Source organism: Euprymna scolopes, chromosome 5, assembly GCF_053919585.1.
Source record: "Euprymna scolopes isolate OS-2025 chromosome 5, ASM5391958v1, whole genome shotgun sequence".
Lineage (NCBI taxonomy): Eukaryota > Metazoa > Mollusca > Cephalopoda > Sepiida > Sepiolidae > Euprymna > Euprymna scolopes.
Window position 1 is genome coordinate 173,698,044 of NC_136486.1, and position 14,951 is coordinate 173,712,994.

General features: G+C 34.2%; 1 protein-coding gene across 1 annotated transcript in view; it reads left to right on the forward strand.

Moving 5' to 3' along the window:
• The window catches only part of LOC145277040 (protocadherin Fat 4-like), a 1,076,063-nt gene that overhangs the window by 319,809 nt on the left and 741,303 nt on the right, over positions 1–14,951 (forward strand). The window contains exons 4-5 of the mRNA XM_080128674.1: positions 10,549–10,602; positions 11,780–11,878. Coding sequence (XP_079984800.1) covers positions 10,549–10,602; positions 11,780–11,878 — 153 coding nt within the window. The remainder of the gene's footprint in view (positions 1–10,548; positions 10,603–11,779; positions 11,879–14,951) is intronic.

Here is a 14,951-nt window from a genome sequence, read left to right on the forward strand (position 1 = left end):
AAAACCACATATTGTTGTCAGTGAGTAATCTCTGATAGTGACCTGCATAAGAATTCCTAGGGAATAACAATAATAAGAATAATAATAAGAATAATAATCAGAAACAAATTTCATTATGTTTCTTAACAGAGACTTTTACAAAACTAAACAACTTAATAATGCAGGAAATGAGTTAATAGGAGACTAGAACCTCGTTAAAAATGGATTAACAAAGCATGATGGGAAACCAGATCGTTAACTCAGATCAATAATTTACAAGTAGTAACATGCAAAATAGAACAAAAACGATGAAAAATGAGAAATATAATCGACAAAGAAAAAAATACAAAGCGAGAAACGCGAAGAACTAAAAAAAAAATATTTTCAAAACATTGAAGATTGAGACAATAAAAATCCAACTTCGAACAATAGAAACTAAAATGGGCTTTCGAAAACATTAAAAGCTAGTTTTAAAATAAATGCAAACAGGGGAAAGAACAAGAAGAGAAAAACAACACTTGTTTGAAACAAAACTCTTATGTGAAGATTTATAAGAAAAGCGATAATAAAAATGCTAAATACCTGAAAACAAAAGAGAACATCTTAATAAAATTGACTGAGAAACAGAAGCAACAATGAAAAAATACGCAAGCTGACTTGACAAAAAATTGCAAAGAAATTAATGCCTGCATACAGGTGTTCAAAATTTGAGAACGCCTAACCTGAAATATTTAGATGAAAAATATACACCAGGAAGAATTACTGCAATAAATAGAAATGAATAAAATTCTAAGTAATCACACACTGCCCACCAGCTATATGAAAAACCCTAATGAAATAACCGATAGAAGATATTTGATATGTTTTTAATAATTGTGAATTACTCACAAAGGAAGAGAAATGATTCTGAAAAGTACAAAATAAAAGACAACATTACTTGTTCTATCATACACGTTATAACGTTTTCGTGTTGGCCCGACCTCCTTCAGTTAAGATGAAACACTAAGATAACCGTAGTGTCAACACAGTTACAAGCCCAGTCCTAGGTGGTTCGGCTCGATTATCCAGCAAGGTCCCGCTGAAAAGGGACATCAATCAACTTTCTTTTTTTTTTACACTTATCAATGTCTGAAGGCCATTCGAGGATAAGGGTCATTGTGTGTACAGTAATGAATGGGATAATATCGTAGTAATCATTAGTAATGGAGATTTGATAAATTGGATTACTTAAGGGGCGGTTTATGAAGAATTTGTTTATTTGGAGTTCAAAACTCGATTCAGATTTACTTTAGAATTGATTTCCATGCTGTGCAGCGACTTATGTATACAAAGTTGGTATGCATCGCAGCATACCTGGGTGTTCCAGTTAACCAATAATCCTCTAATCCATCACAGCCTGGTTTTTCCTGATTGGATAATCAGCTACCTCTTCCCCTACATCGGAATCAGGTAACTTTCCACAGAACAGACTTCTCATCTACAATTAGCCCCTGCACCTCGAGTCAAAACTGTAGCCTATACGATTCGCTAGATATTTCCAAATAATCACCTTTACACTTTATTGTTTCATAAATTCGACTTTGTTGTTTCTATTTGAAGAAAAACATATTTCACATTTGGCGACCACGCTATATCTCTTTCTAACTTGAAGGGTTATCTGCTGTTTTCCAGGCCTCCCATTAAAATAAAAAGGCTTTAATTTCTCTTCCGCTGCTCCTTCTGGCTATTTTTAGGGAAAATTTCTAGCATACCTCTGATTTAGCTCTCCGTAACTCCCTCCTTCCAGGTTAAACCCGATATTATGACCACAAAGGTATATTCAAAAATAAAATCACCGAATGAAAACAACTCTAGCAAACAAATACTGGGAACTCAAGGAAAGCGGACGTTCGCCGGTAGTCGAATGGAAAATAATAAGACAAGCAAACACAAGTAGAGACCTAGACGATCAATGTATATTGTGCCTTCATGAAAAATTTGCTATCCTATACTTTAAAGAACCCCAAGACCTATTAAACTGTAAGAGAGAAAAGGCGAACAACTGTATTCACAGAATAAACTTTACTCTAAGATAGCGATACAAAATAACTTTAAAATTAACAATAACAATAGAAAATAAATGAATAAAATAAACATATATATACATAAATTATCATATATATATATATATATATATATATATATATATATAAAACTAACATGAAAACATATTTAACCTACTTTAAAATAGGTCAGAACACTAGATATCTACGCTCCCCGCTAAAATAGCACACACAAAGGAAGCGGTAAGCGGGGATCGACGGGGCTTTTGTATTGTTAGAGCCTGCTCATTGGCTGTTTAGGAAAGGTGCGGTGTAAACTAGAAAGCAGATTAGCTAACTAATAACTCCATAGAATGTGCGTATATAAAAACGCGAAACAACCACAACTCCTCCCATAAGCTTGCTGAATCCTAGCGTGGATGAAACGCGGAATATTCTGCGTAGCTATATTGCCATGTATATTTTATAACTTACTATATATATATATATATATATATATATATATATATATATATAGAGAGAGAGAGAGAGAGAGAGAGAGAGTATACCTATGTATGGAGCACTGTTGAAGTAAATACTGAACATTTACGCATAAAATCATATTTTCGTATAATAATTTATGTGAGTAAATGAAGTAGTCATATATATATATATATATATATATATTCGCACGGACTTCTGCATTAGAACTAAAAGAATTTATAGATTAGACGGCTATCAAAAAAAGGTGTAGCAATAATACAACACACTCCAATCCTACCAAGTATTGCTATAGTTGTATCTGTAAAATAATGAACAAGCTTATATAGCATCTAGAAAAATATGACACCATATTCAAACATCAAAGTGGATTCAGATAAAACTAAGCCACTAGCAACTAATTATCTGACTAGCTCGAACATCCACCAATGTCCTGCAACGCAGTTCCAATTTATACAAAAATAATGTCGTTTTATATGGTTCAACTTCAAAAGATCATAATACCTTTCATAATAAACTTTATTAATTGAAATAAGAACCATTAGAATCGACACATTATTTGCAAACGAGAAACAAGTTTATTGATCCCATTAGCATAGAAATCCGGAGTGTTGGGAGCTACGAACTCCATGAAAGCCGATTCGGCATCATCTAGGTTTTTGAAGCATTTTTCGCACGGGAATGCTTGAAAAAGCGATAATCGAGGTAGGGTGAATATGGAGGATATAACTTCTGCCGGATAAGTTGAGCAACATGCGGGCGAGCGTTGTCATGGGGGAGAATTGATCCCTTCACATTGACCTATCTAGGGCACATACGCTGAAGGTTCTGGTGCATTTCGTCAATTTGTCAACAGTAGTTCTCCGCCGTAATCATTTCGCTCCGATCCAAGAACCTGTCATGGATGAGACAGCCGCAGACCACCAAACAGTCACTGTAACCTTTTTGGGTGCAATTTCGGCTTCGGGAATTGTTGTGGAACTTCTCCGGCATCCAACCATTATGTCGAACGTCGCCGGTTGTCGTAGAGGATCCACTTCTCATCATACATCACAATCCACTCAAGAAATGGGTCGTTTTTTGTTGCGCAGAAGGAGCACAGAACACACCTCAAAACGACGATTTTTTTTATTATCGTTCAATTCATGCGGCACCCATTTATCCAACTGTTTTATATTCCCTATTTGCTTTAAATGACGAATGACTGTTGAGTGGTCGACCTCGAATTAGACAACGACTTCTCGTGTGGTTTTGCGAGGATCGACTTCAATTAAGGTTTTCAAATGTCCGTTACCAACCGCAGTCGGCCGGCCGCAACCATCTTTATCTTCGAGGTTCTTGTCACCATTTTTTGAAACAGTGTTGTGCCACACATTCTTAAGCGGCTCCTAAGTCAAATGCATCAGTGATACTACGAGCTGTCTCGGCAGCTTTTCGGCCTAAAATCGTGCGGGCTTGAATTTTTTCCATGCTGTGGAAAAGCCTCCAAAAAGTTAAGTACTAGATTGACAACGATAACTATTAACACGATTCCATATAGTTGAAAACGCGCTTTAAAATTTTATATAATATGGCTATATTTATCAATAAATTAATTCAGAAATCATATATAAAAGTAACATATGTGAGAAAACGATACTGTTTTTTTGCACCAACCTAATAGAAAAAAGAACAAACGAAACATTGCCTTCAGATAACTGGATAAATCAAAATGGATGTTGTCTATCCAAAAGCAAAACCACCTGCGTCCACTTTTGATGGAAAATCAAAAATGCAATCTTAGCCCACGCGTAAAACTAGACGGATAATTAATGTTAGTAGTACAAATTCTTATGAATCAGTTTGGACAATGAACTGAACTTAAAAGAGTACAACGATAACCTGAAATAAAAAATGATCACTAAACATCTTAAAACATAATATCTAAACTAGACTGGCAGTAAAACCAGGTTGCAATGCTCAAAATATATCCTAAACACATCAGATCTAAACTGGACTGCGATTATGTTTGATTTGCAATTCTACTTTAAAAATACTAACCATACATAGTCAAGGTTCGAGACTAAGCGTGAAAGCCTATCAGACCTCTCCAATGTAAAGCCTGTATGTAGAAGCCATGAAACACCCTTACATTTAAGATAGGAAAAACAAAAAGAACATAACAAAACTGCAAAGCAATCCTGAAAGCCAACATATGAGACTAACTTCAATCCACAATTCAAAATTTCTATTCATAAAAACCCAAAAGCGTACATTCTTTCGGACACAGAATTAAAAAAGCCCAAATCAACGAAAAACAGAACAGCATAGTGATACTTAAAAAAAAGACAGACGAACTATTAACATTAAACAAACCAAATATTCACTTAACATTTATCAAATTTTAGAATAACGATTTAATAAACAGAATCAACTATCCATAGTTGATTCTGTTTATTAAATTGTTACTCTAAAATTTGGTATTTAATTTAGTCATTCAAAATATCTAAAATACATAGGAATATATACAAACGGATCTAACGCAACGAATAGAAGAGGCGCTGCCTATAGAGATGGGCAAAGTCAATGCAGAATACGACTGCCCCGCGATTCCTCAATATATACAACTGAACTACAAGCCATCAAAATGGCACAGAAATTCATCAAGGACAACAACAAACAACAATTCATTATATATACAGATCTCCTATTTTGTATTCTGGCTCTTGAAGAGAGAAAAAGCAAACAGCCCTTTATTACAAAATAACAAAAAAATACAATGAAATAACAGAAAAGAATAAAATAATTGCAATAGCTTGGATACCAAGCCATGTTGATATCACAGGAAATAAAACGGCTAAACATTAAAAAAATAAACACTACACATACAGACCTGTGAAGAAGAATTAAGGAACAATTGGAAGAACAAGTAACAAGAAGAACGACGCACAAAGAACAAATTACATGAACACCGAAAATCAAAAATCAAAATATTCAAAAAGGCCTCATTAAAGCTGATGAAGCACCAAAATGCACATCTGCAACCAACAAATAACAATTAAACATTTACTCATAGTGTATAAAGCATAAATACACCCGAAATAATATGGGGTGGGCGTTCTGTTCTTGCTGTGCTGATGGTTGAGTGGGTGAGGTGGAGATAGAGATGAGTCATGGTCTGAATTTTTGGAATGCTTGGAGGGTTACTTATTTAAGTGAGTATAAGGTTGGGTTCTTTTAATTTGAGGGTATATTTAAAGGCAACTTGATTAACTGAGATACATTTTGTTCATTGATTCAAGATATGGAACCCCAGCAAAATTGTAAAGTACTTTAAAGAATCAAAATTATTCCAACTGCTCTAAGGTAAACACATACAATTTTACTTTGACACATTTTTGGAAATATTTTACGTCTTAGGAATTCGACATTCTACTTTGTAAAAATTATTTTCAAGTAATTGACAGCATTTTACTTGTGTAAATTAACTATTCGAGAAATTGACATTTTACTTTCGAAAACAAATTTTTCAAGTAATTGACATTTTCTTAAACAAACTATTCGGGACATCGGCAAAATTTCACTTTTGAAAAGAAACTATTCAATAAATTGACATTTTACTTTTGAAAACAAACGATTTAAGAGACTGACAATATTTTACTTTAGAAAAAAAACTTTTCAAGTAATTCACAATAAAAACAATTAAACCTTTTCTTGGCACGAAATCACGCCAGATGTGTAAATGGCGCTAAATAAAACAAACTCACACACGCATTCATGCGGAACATAAGAATGCAGACCATTGTATCAAGAGACATCGAGAAAAATAAGCAACGCAGGGATCAGCGAAACTGGACACCACAAAAATGCGATAGAACGAAAAATGAGAAGACGAGAAAGTACATGACTTATTAACAGGATTTAACCGGGGAAGATAAAGATGCTAGTTTTTCTTTGCAGTATTTTGGAGGGATTTATAACCTTTGTCCTATATATAACGCCTAGTATATTTATTCGTTTTAATATGTGTTTCGGCGGTTTCTTCACTTTACTTTCTCCTTATATAATAGAGAGCCAAAACAGCAATGACAATCTGGTGTTATAAAACAAGGTACTTTCAACCTTACTATGTAATATTATTGGTACGAATCAATGTTGATATCAGGATAACATAGTATGTTACTGTCACGTTACGGAGTAATGTGACTGTCAAATTGGGAAGAGTTTATGTTTTTGCAACGTCGTTATAACTTAACTTTATAGACGGTCAGTGAGTATATAAAAAATTTGAAGTCCAGCATTTGTGCCCCTCTATTTAGCCTCAAACGTCTCCGGGAGGACGCCAAATCCTTGTGAAAATGAACAACCGTGCAATTTTAGGCCTTAACATATGTAAATTTGAGTTCCGCACGATGCATGAAAAGAAATGACTAAGTCTATCAGTTGTCCCCCCTATTTAGCCCCAAAAGTCCCCAAGGCCTTAACATATTTTAATTTAAATTCATCACCATGCAAAACTGCTAAACAGCATTTTCAACAATCCATAAAATTCATTACCAACTTTTTAAATTTACTAAATAAAAAATCACATAAAAGATAAAATTAAGTAAATAGAAGGGACAAAAAAAGAGAAAAACAGAATCAACGGGTGACATAGTAAGCGAAATATTATCAGCCCTAACACAGCAAAGATCATCTCATTTGTTAACTCTCTCTACATAACTTAAATAAGATGACATGCGAGCGATATTCCCGCTATGATTTATTAAGGTGTTGACGACGAAAAAGTTGCTATGGTAACCAACAGCCAATCAGAAGAAACCATCTCTCATGTTTTTTTTACTAATTTTGAGGACTTTTGAACATCAGTAATTTTATTATAACTTTTGTTTTAATCAACAAAAATTGAAAATTGTTATTTCAAAATATAGCTAATAATGAACTGTAAAAATTGTTTGAAATTTGATCGCAAAATAAATGAGCCGTAAAGCTTTAATGCAGTTCTAAATAAGTAAAACTAACACTTAAAAATATGTTACAACACCTTCTGAATAGAAGTTTCCAGTAATACGAGAAACATGGAATATCCCTGAATATTTTTAGAGTTCTTGTAAAAACAAGAGTGGAAATCATTAGTTGAGATATCGAAGAAGCCCGATTAGATAGTTTAAGAGCCGTGTGTTAAAAGTGTTAGAAAATCATGATCAAAACTTCTCCGTTTAATTATATTAATTACATTTTATTAAAGTAGGTAATAAGAGTCAATATCCATTTGTTTTTATATATTAGAAAATAAGTTCAGTGAGTAAAGTTGGAAATATTTCGGTGATTAAGTTGTTTTTCATGAGCAGACGATAATAAAGGGATTCCAGCAATTGATATGTGTGCGTGTGTGTGTATGTCACTTTGCAAGTGTGAGTATGCGTGAATTGACATGAAAGTAGACTCGAAACACAACGGAGGGGCGCCAAGGATTGCGGTCCATAAATTTCAGCTCAACTGAGTTCTACTGGTTTATTGAAGAAACACCTGAATTTTTAAAGACTCGAAGTGACTTCCAGAAATATTATTTCGAATAAATTCAGAAAGGTCCTTGATTGGTCCAAAATAAAATTATTTGTTTTTAGTCAGGATAGTGCATGCGCAAATAATGTGCGCACATTTTGGACGCCGAGGTGTAAACATCAGTTGCTACAAAATCATAATTTATTTATTTATTTATTTGCAACTTCAATTATTCGCTTCCTTGCTAGAAAATCTGTTTTCTCCTTTCGTGTGTGTGATTAAAAGCAGTCAATCAAAAGAAGGGAAATATAGCAGGAGACTTGAAATCGTCCTTTATAAACAGTAACAACATCAGTGGGGAGTATCAATAATAAAACTATTATAACTATCGGATATCTGTGTCTAAACCTAAACGTTGATTTTATGAACAAAGCTTCTTTTTTAGAAATGCGCGCCTGTGGAACTCTGTTCCGTTTCCCTTCTTTCCAACTGACTACAATGTGGTTGTCTTCAAGTCACACGTGAACAAGTTCTTGATGATCTTTCCCCTTAAGTGATCACATTTACCCAATTCCCACCACTAATGATTACTACGATATTGTACCATTGAATACCGTATCCTCGAGTGGCATCCGGGCCTTGATAAGTGGTGAGTCTTTTGTAAAAAAAGGTATACTATATACACAATATTGATCAATCATTAGTTATAAATCAGAAGGGAGTTAAAGAGTGAACGGTGGAAAACGAAACAATGCAGATAAAGTTAAACAAAAGTCACATTTTTAATTTTATTTACATTTCACTTGCTTTGCACACCCAACATATCACCTTTTTAATCGTACTTGAATTAAATGTTCCAATAAAAAGGCAAACATGTTGAATTTGCACGTTTGTGTTTTATTTGTAGAGATGTTTTCACAACTTACATTTTTCATAATTAATTTCACTTGGAATAAATAGTTGTTATGCTTAAAATACGCTTACTAATTTGCTGATGTTTCATTTCGTTTAAAATATATACAGAATTATAACTCTTAGTTTTTCCCATCGATATACGCACACACATATATTAAAACCAAGTACATAACACGGATAATTATATTCGAGACACCCGACCTTATTCATGGTTTTCAGAAGAGAATAGCGTCTAAATCACAACAGGAAGAATCGATTTCCTGTGTCCAACAACATTGCGAGTTATGCATAACTAAAAAAAAAGACCGAGTTCATATTTTACTGGCTTATTTACGAGTTACTTTTACAAATGTCGCATGAATACGTGCGAATGCGTAATTTAGATAAAAATCCTGGTAGTTGCTTGAATTTAATTTCATCAGTAACAGTCGATTTGTTAATGCAATTATTGTGAAGAATGTATTACTAAAACTAATAAAACAACAAATATTAACGCGCCCGAAGTTTTAATTTGAAATAGGTCCTGCTATTTTGTCAATTTCTATTTAACAGCGAAAATCGATTTGTTTTGTTATCAGCGCGAACCATGTGTTACGTTACGAATAAAGCAACAAGTACATAAAGTGTTAGACATCTTGTTTTGATTAAAAAGTTCAGTATAAGTGATTACTCAGACTACTGTGCTCATCTTGGGTGTTATTTTCACAACGTTTCGGTCGATGTAACCTCCGACCTTCTACAGATATGTCTTGTCAAACTCGGGAATATTTCTGTCGAACTCAGGAATTTGGACAGAATTTTAAACGGAATTCTTTATTTCCTTTACGCAGGTAGCTTCTTTTTTTTTTTTTTACATTTTCACCCCCAAACAAGGCACATTGCAACTTTGGTGTAGGGGGCGACTATCAGGGGCAACAACTACTGGGGTACTATGTTGGGATTTTGGCAGCAAGATGTCGATTCACGTTACACTTGAACTTCTGCATGTCAGTACAGTTGGAGAAGCCGTGGCATGCTCTTGTTCCGTCAGCCATAACCGGATAGATGTCCTAAGTAATTCACAATTGTAATTTTTGGTCGCTCACACTGAGAATTGAACGTTTAACATTCATGACAAAATCAGTTTACAATTGATTTCTCCAAGTGATCTAACAACTGCGCCATGAATCATTGCGGGCAATTCTAGTACGCGTTCGAAGTGATTTTTGGAAAATTAAAAAAGAACTTATTGTTGCAAAACGTCAAATGACTTTAACGGATCAAGTTTCGTTTTAATTATTTACATCTTAAAAATAATTATAAAAATAATTATTTAAGTAAACACTAATATCATTTGAAACGCATTCGTTATGATATATTCTTTTAAATTATCAATGTAGTGTGTTAAGAACTAATTTATTTCAATTATAAACGCTTTTAAGAACTAATTTATTCCAATTATAGAATGCTTTTAAAAACTAATATATTTCAATTATAGAATGCTTTTAACCAATAATAACTTCAAAGAATCAAAGATGTTATATTTAGATTTTATGAAAATTTTAACCAGTATTGAAGCTTATTTATATATTTTACCTGTTAACATATCGATTTCGGTCATACGGAAACAACAATTGACTTGTGTGTCTATATTTCTCCTTTTTTTCAGAATTCTGTGCTGGAACTGAAGGGGGTGTGTACACACAATGTAACATCTTATAACGTAAGTAATGTTTTTTCATATTTTGTTGTATAGCCTCGAATGAATGACATGTTTTATATAGTTTAATGCGTTATCTCGTCACATGGAGTAATGGAGTCGTCGTTACCTCGAGGAAGAATACGACGGCCATGTTGATTCATAACTAGAATGTATTCAATTTACTAAATTGATATCTAATTTTTTAACGATAATTTTTTTTCTCGCGGCTACATGTGGATCGAGTAATCGTCAGTTCCTTAAGGGAGAGACACAAGGATCAGAGTTGGCAGAATCTTTCATTAAGAACGATTCTGCCAAAAATGATTCTTTCAATCAAAAAAAATAATAATAATATAAGATTTCACTATTTTCAAATTAGAACGAGACTCGAATTCATACCACAAAAGGAATCATGCCGAGACAAATTTCATAAAGCGTAAAAACTGAAGCCATTACTTTAATTCTAACTAACACTGTCTGTGCTTTGACAGAAAAAGACGGGCGTATTCGCTAATTACGCACGTTTCTTAGCTTAAACGTTATTGAAGATTTAGGCATATTCTTTCTATTGGCTCAAGAGAAAACCTGAAGATCAGGAGAGAATAGGAAAAGTCTGAAGAGTCGTTCAATTAAGTTCACTCTACACACAGGTTGTATCAAGGAATTCGACGAGTTGCACAACAAAGTTCACTACGCACAGGTTTTATCAACAAATCCGACCAGCCGCACAAGGATGTTCACTATACACAGGTCTGAACGTTTCTGCGCACTCTCCCCAGCAACCTGCTTTTATGGTGCCCGGGCACACCTCAAAATCACGTGTGAGACGCGATTTTTCGAGAACAGTCCTAGACCATCGACATTGAAAGAACAAAATCGCCATGTTGAATCTTTTCATTTTTCCTTCTCAGCCGGCACAAAAGACAGAGCCGAACACGTTTTTGCGGTAAGCCTTCTCTATTTTCCCCACACTCGCCTCTGATATTATGATCACAGCAATGGCACAGAGGTAGTGGTCGCCTCCCCAGGTGCTTCTTCGAAGTTGGCGGGACGACGCACGCCTCATCTTTGCTTGCGCTTTCGTCCGCGGTCTAAGGGTAAAAGCATAGAAAAAAACAGACTTATTAACTTTAGTTGATTGAGTTTTTTTTTCTTTTTTATATTATCTAAAGTATTTATTATTTTTCTCCACTTGCAGTATCTCTTCAACTTGACGGTTACATTCTACGTCCGTGTGATCGAATTTAGCGACCCACCACAGTTTCTCAATCTACCAACAGTTCATGAAGTTCCGGAGGTGAGTAATGACTATATCTTATATATATAGTGGCGCCAAAAATAAAGCTCGCACTTATCAGTTTTTCAAAAAACCGCAAATTAAATTAAAATTGAATGTAACTGCTTTAAGTCAAATATGTACAGGTAAAATTATCTATTATATAAATATCATCTGTATGTATGTATGTATGTTTGTATGTATGTATGTCTAAAACTTTCGATAGAGGGTGCGGATTTTCACAGGATTGGTATTGCATTGAAGCTCGACCCTTCAGACAACAAATATTGAAAAATTGGCTTAAAACGTTAATTCCGTCAACCTTAACTGGGCACTTTTCTACAAACAGGGGTCGTTTTTTTTTTCGCCGATATTTTAAAAAGTAATCCCCTCTTTTGGATTTCCTAAACCTTCGGCACTTCCGGTTTGGCGATAAACGCAACAACAAAGACATCACTTTTTCCCCATTCTTTTCCTCCTTCGCGGTAGGGTTCGAACCTGCCTGCCTGCCTACTACCACTTTTTGTTTTGCTCAACAGACACATCCGAACACTCATGCAACGCCGGGCACCCAGGCTAGTCTATAATATAAATTTCACCTGTCTGTTTACATGTATGTATATATGTATGTATGTATGTATGTATGTTTGTTTGCATGTCTCGCCAAAACTTTCGCCAAAGAGGATTTCCATGAGATCGAAATCGTTTTTAAGCTCGATCCTTCGGACGACAAATATCAAAAAAATTGGCTAAAAACATTAATTTCTTCACCACTAACTGGACACTTTTCTACAGGGAGGGGTCGTTTTTTTTTCGTCGATATTATCGAAATTATCGCCTCTTTTAAATTGTCTAGACTTAATTTAAACTTACGTCACTTCCGGTTTGGTGATAGGCGACACAGAACGCGTCATATTTTTTTCTTTTCACTTTCTTTTCTTAATTTGCAGTACGGATTCGAGCCTGCCTGTCTACTATCACTTTATTTTTATATATACTTTTTTAAGCACTGACAATTTTCCTTTTCTTTTTTTTTCTTTTTCTTTTTTTTTTTCTTTTTTTTTTTTTTTGCTTAATCAACACTCTAACACACACTTCCACATTCATCTCCGCGTTTACGTCATGGGTTGGAGTCTGCCCGTTTACTATAATTTTTTTTTTTTGCCTTGTTTGGGTTGAAAATGTAATTTAAAAAATAATAAAAAAATAAAAAAAATAGGTCCCTGCCGCTTTTTGCATGTAATACGACAGTTTATCCCCTTTTTATGTAGTCCTATATATTATTGTTTATTCTACAATACCTTTCAAGCTGCAGTATAATGACCCTGCTCCCGTCGGAATCGTCTATGCGGTTTACGGGGAACGCCGGAAGTTACTGAACAAAAGTGTCGAGGTTGTTTCTTTTTTCGATAAAACGCTGACCAACTTTGTCAATGAAATACATATTATTCCTGGAAATACGAAACTAATTCGAGGGAAAATTAATAGAAAAATGAAAACAATATTCTCAATTAATTATTGGACAATTTTTGCGAAGTTTTTAGGAAATTAAAATTTAAATCAAGGAAAAATATTCAGTATAAGATAAATTGCATGAAAAAATATTTATTTTTTGAATAACAAAAAAACTGATAGTAAACGATATTTTCATATGATTATTTTCTTTTTATAGTTTTTTAATGACTTTTTGTTGAAATCAGTAGATGCAGTTTTTTTTACTAATGAACCAATGTTAGCAAACAAATGTTACTTTTTTATAAGTTTGATTATGGAGCAAAGGCGCCTAGCGATTCGGCACCTTTCAGCGTCTTGAAATATGCCTTGTTTGGAATGAAAATATTTTGAAAAACAAATGAGAGTGAATTTTAGAAACAATTCTTATCAAATCGTCTTAATAGCATTATTATTGGCCATAGCTATCCAAAATTTAAATTACTAGTAGGGAGACTTGACGTTTTCCGGGATTGAATAAGGATTAACCAATGTTTCAATCTTCCCTCTTTTATTGAGATCGAAATGAGTTAAATCGTCATTTTTCAATCAAATTGATTAATTCCTGCTTTTTTAGGGACACACCGCCGTGCACTGAGATAAAGTTTGACATGCCTCCCCGCAGTGGCTTAATCCATAATACATTGTAATCTACATTGCACTGTAGAGAACCTATTGTTCATTACATAAAATCATTTTTACTTAATGGCTTAGATTAACATTTAAAATATAAAAATCAATGTTCATGGTTCAATTTTGAACGCGCCTCTGTCATATCAAAGAACTTTCTGTTGATTTTATATGCAAGGTCTTTTTGCTTCTGCGGTAATAAAGCTTCTCAAATACATTTATATATGGCGTTAACTCTATTCAAAATCGCCTGTTCCCTAGTTCATCGTATATTTTCGAGTATCGATACTTATCGAAGACTCCTCTATACAAAACCTAAGAAAACTGCTAGGCGCATAAAGTATATTTATGTGAAATTAAGAAAAATCAGCCTAGTCGTTTAGAAGTTCATAGGAAATAAACCCACACACACAGACAATATTCCTTTTATATAATAATACAGGTATTTTGAATAAATGTTTTTCTTAATCGCAAAAGCTATCCAAACGCGCGACATATAGTTGAAAATATTACGAGGGGCGTGCAATACGTAATGCCCCTAACCCACTTCCAGTTGTCTGATCTAGCTGAAATTTTGCATGTCCAATGATTTATATCTCTACGGATTATTTGGCAAATTACAGCTCTGAACTCATTGTGGTTTCTGTTTTAAAGGTGTTTGAACTGAGTCAGGTGTGAAATAGAGCTTGTTGAATGTCGAGCAGTGATCCGGTTTTTGTATTTGAAAGGACGCACACCACAGGAGACTTTTGATGAAATGAAAGAAACATGTGTAATAATGCCCCATCATATGTCCTTGTAAAACGCTGACATCGTGAATTCAAACATGGCCGGAATTCTGTGGAAACAGCTGCCAGACCTGGTCGCCCCCCTTCTGCTATTTATGAAGTCAAGTTGAGGCTGCCATTTTGGAAATTCGGTGCATTACTAGTCGTCAAATAGCCCAAGATTTAAAGATTAGTACAGGGTCTGT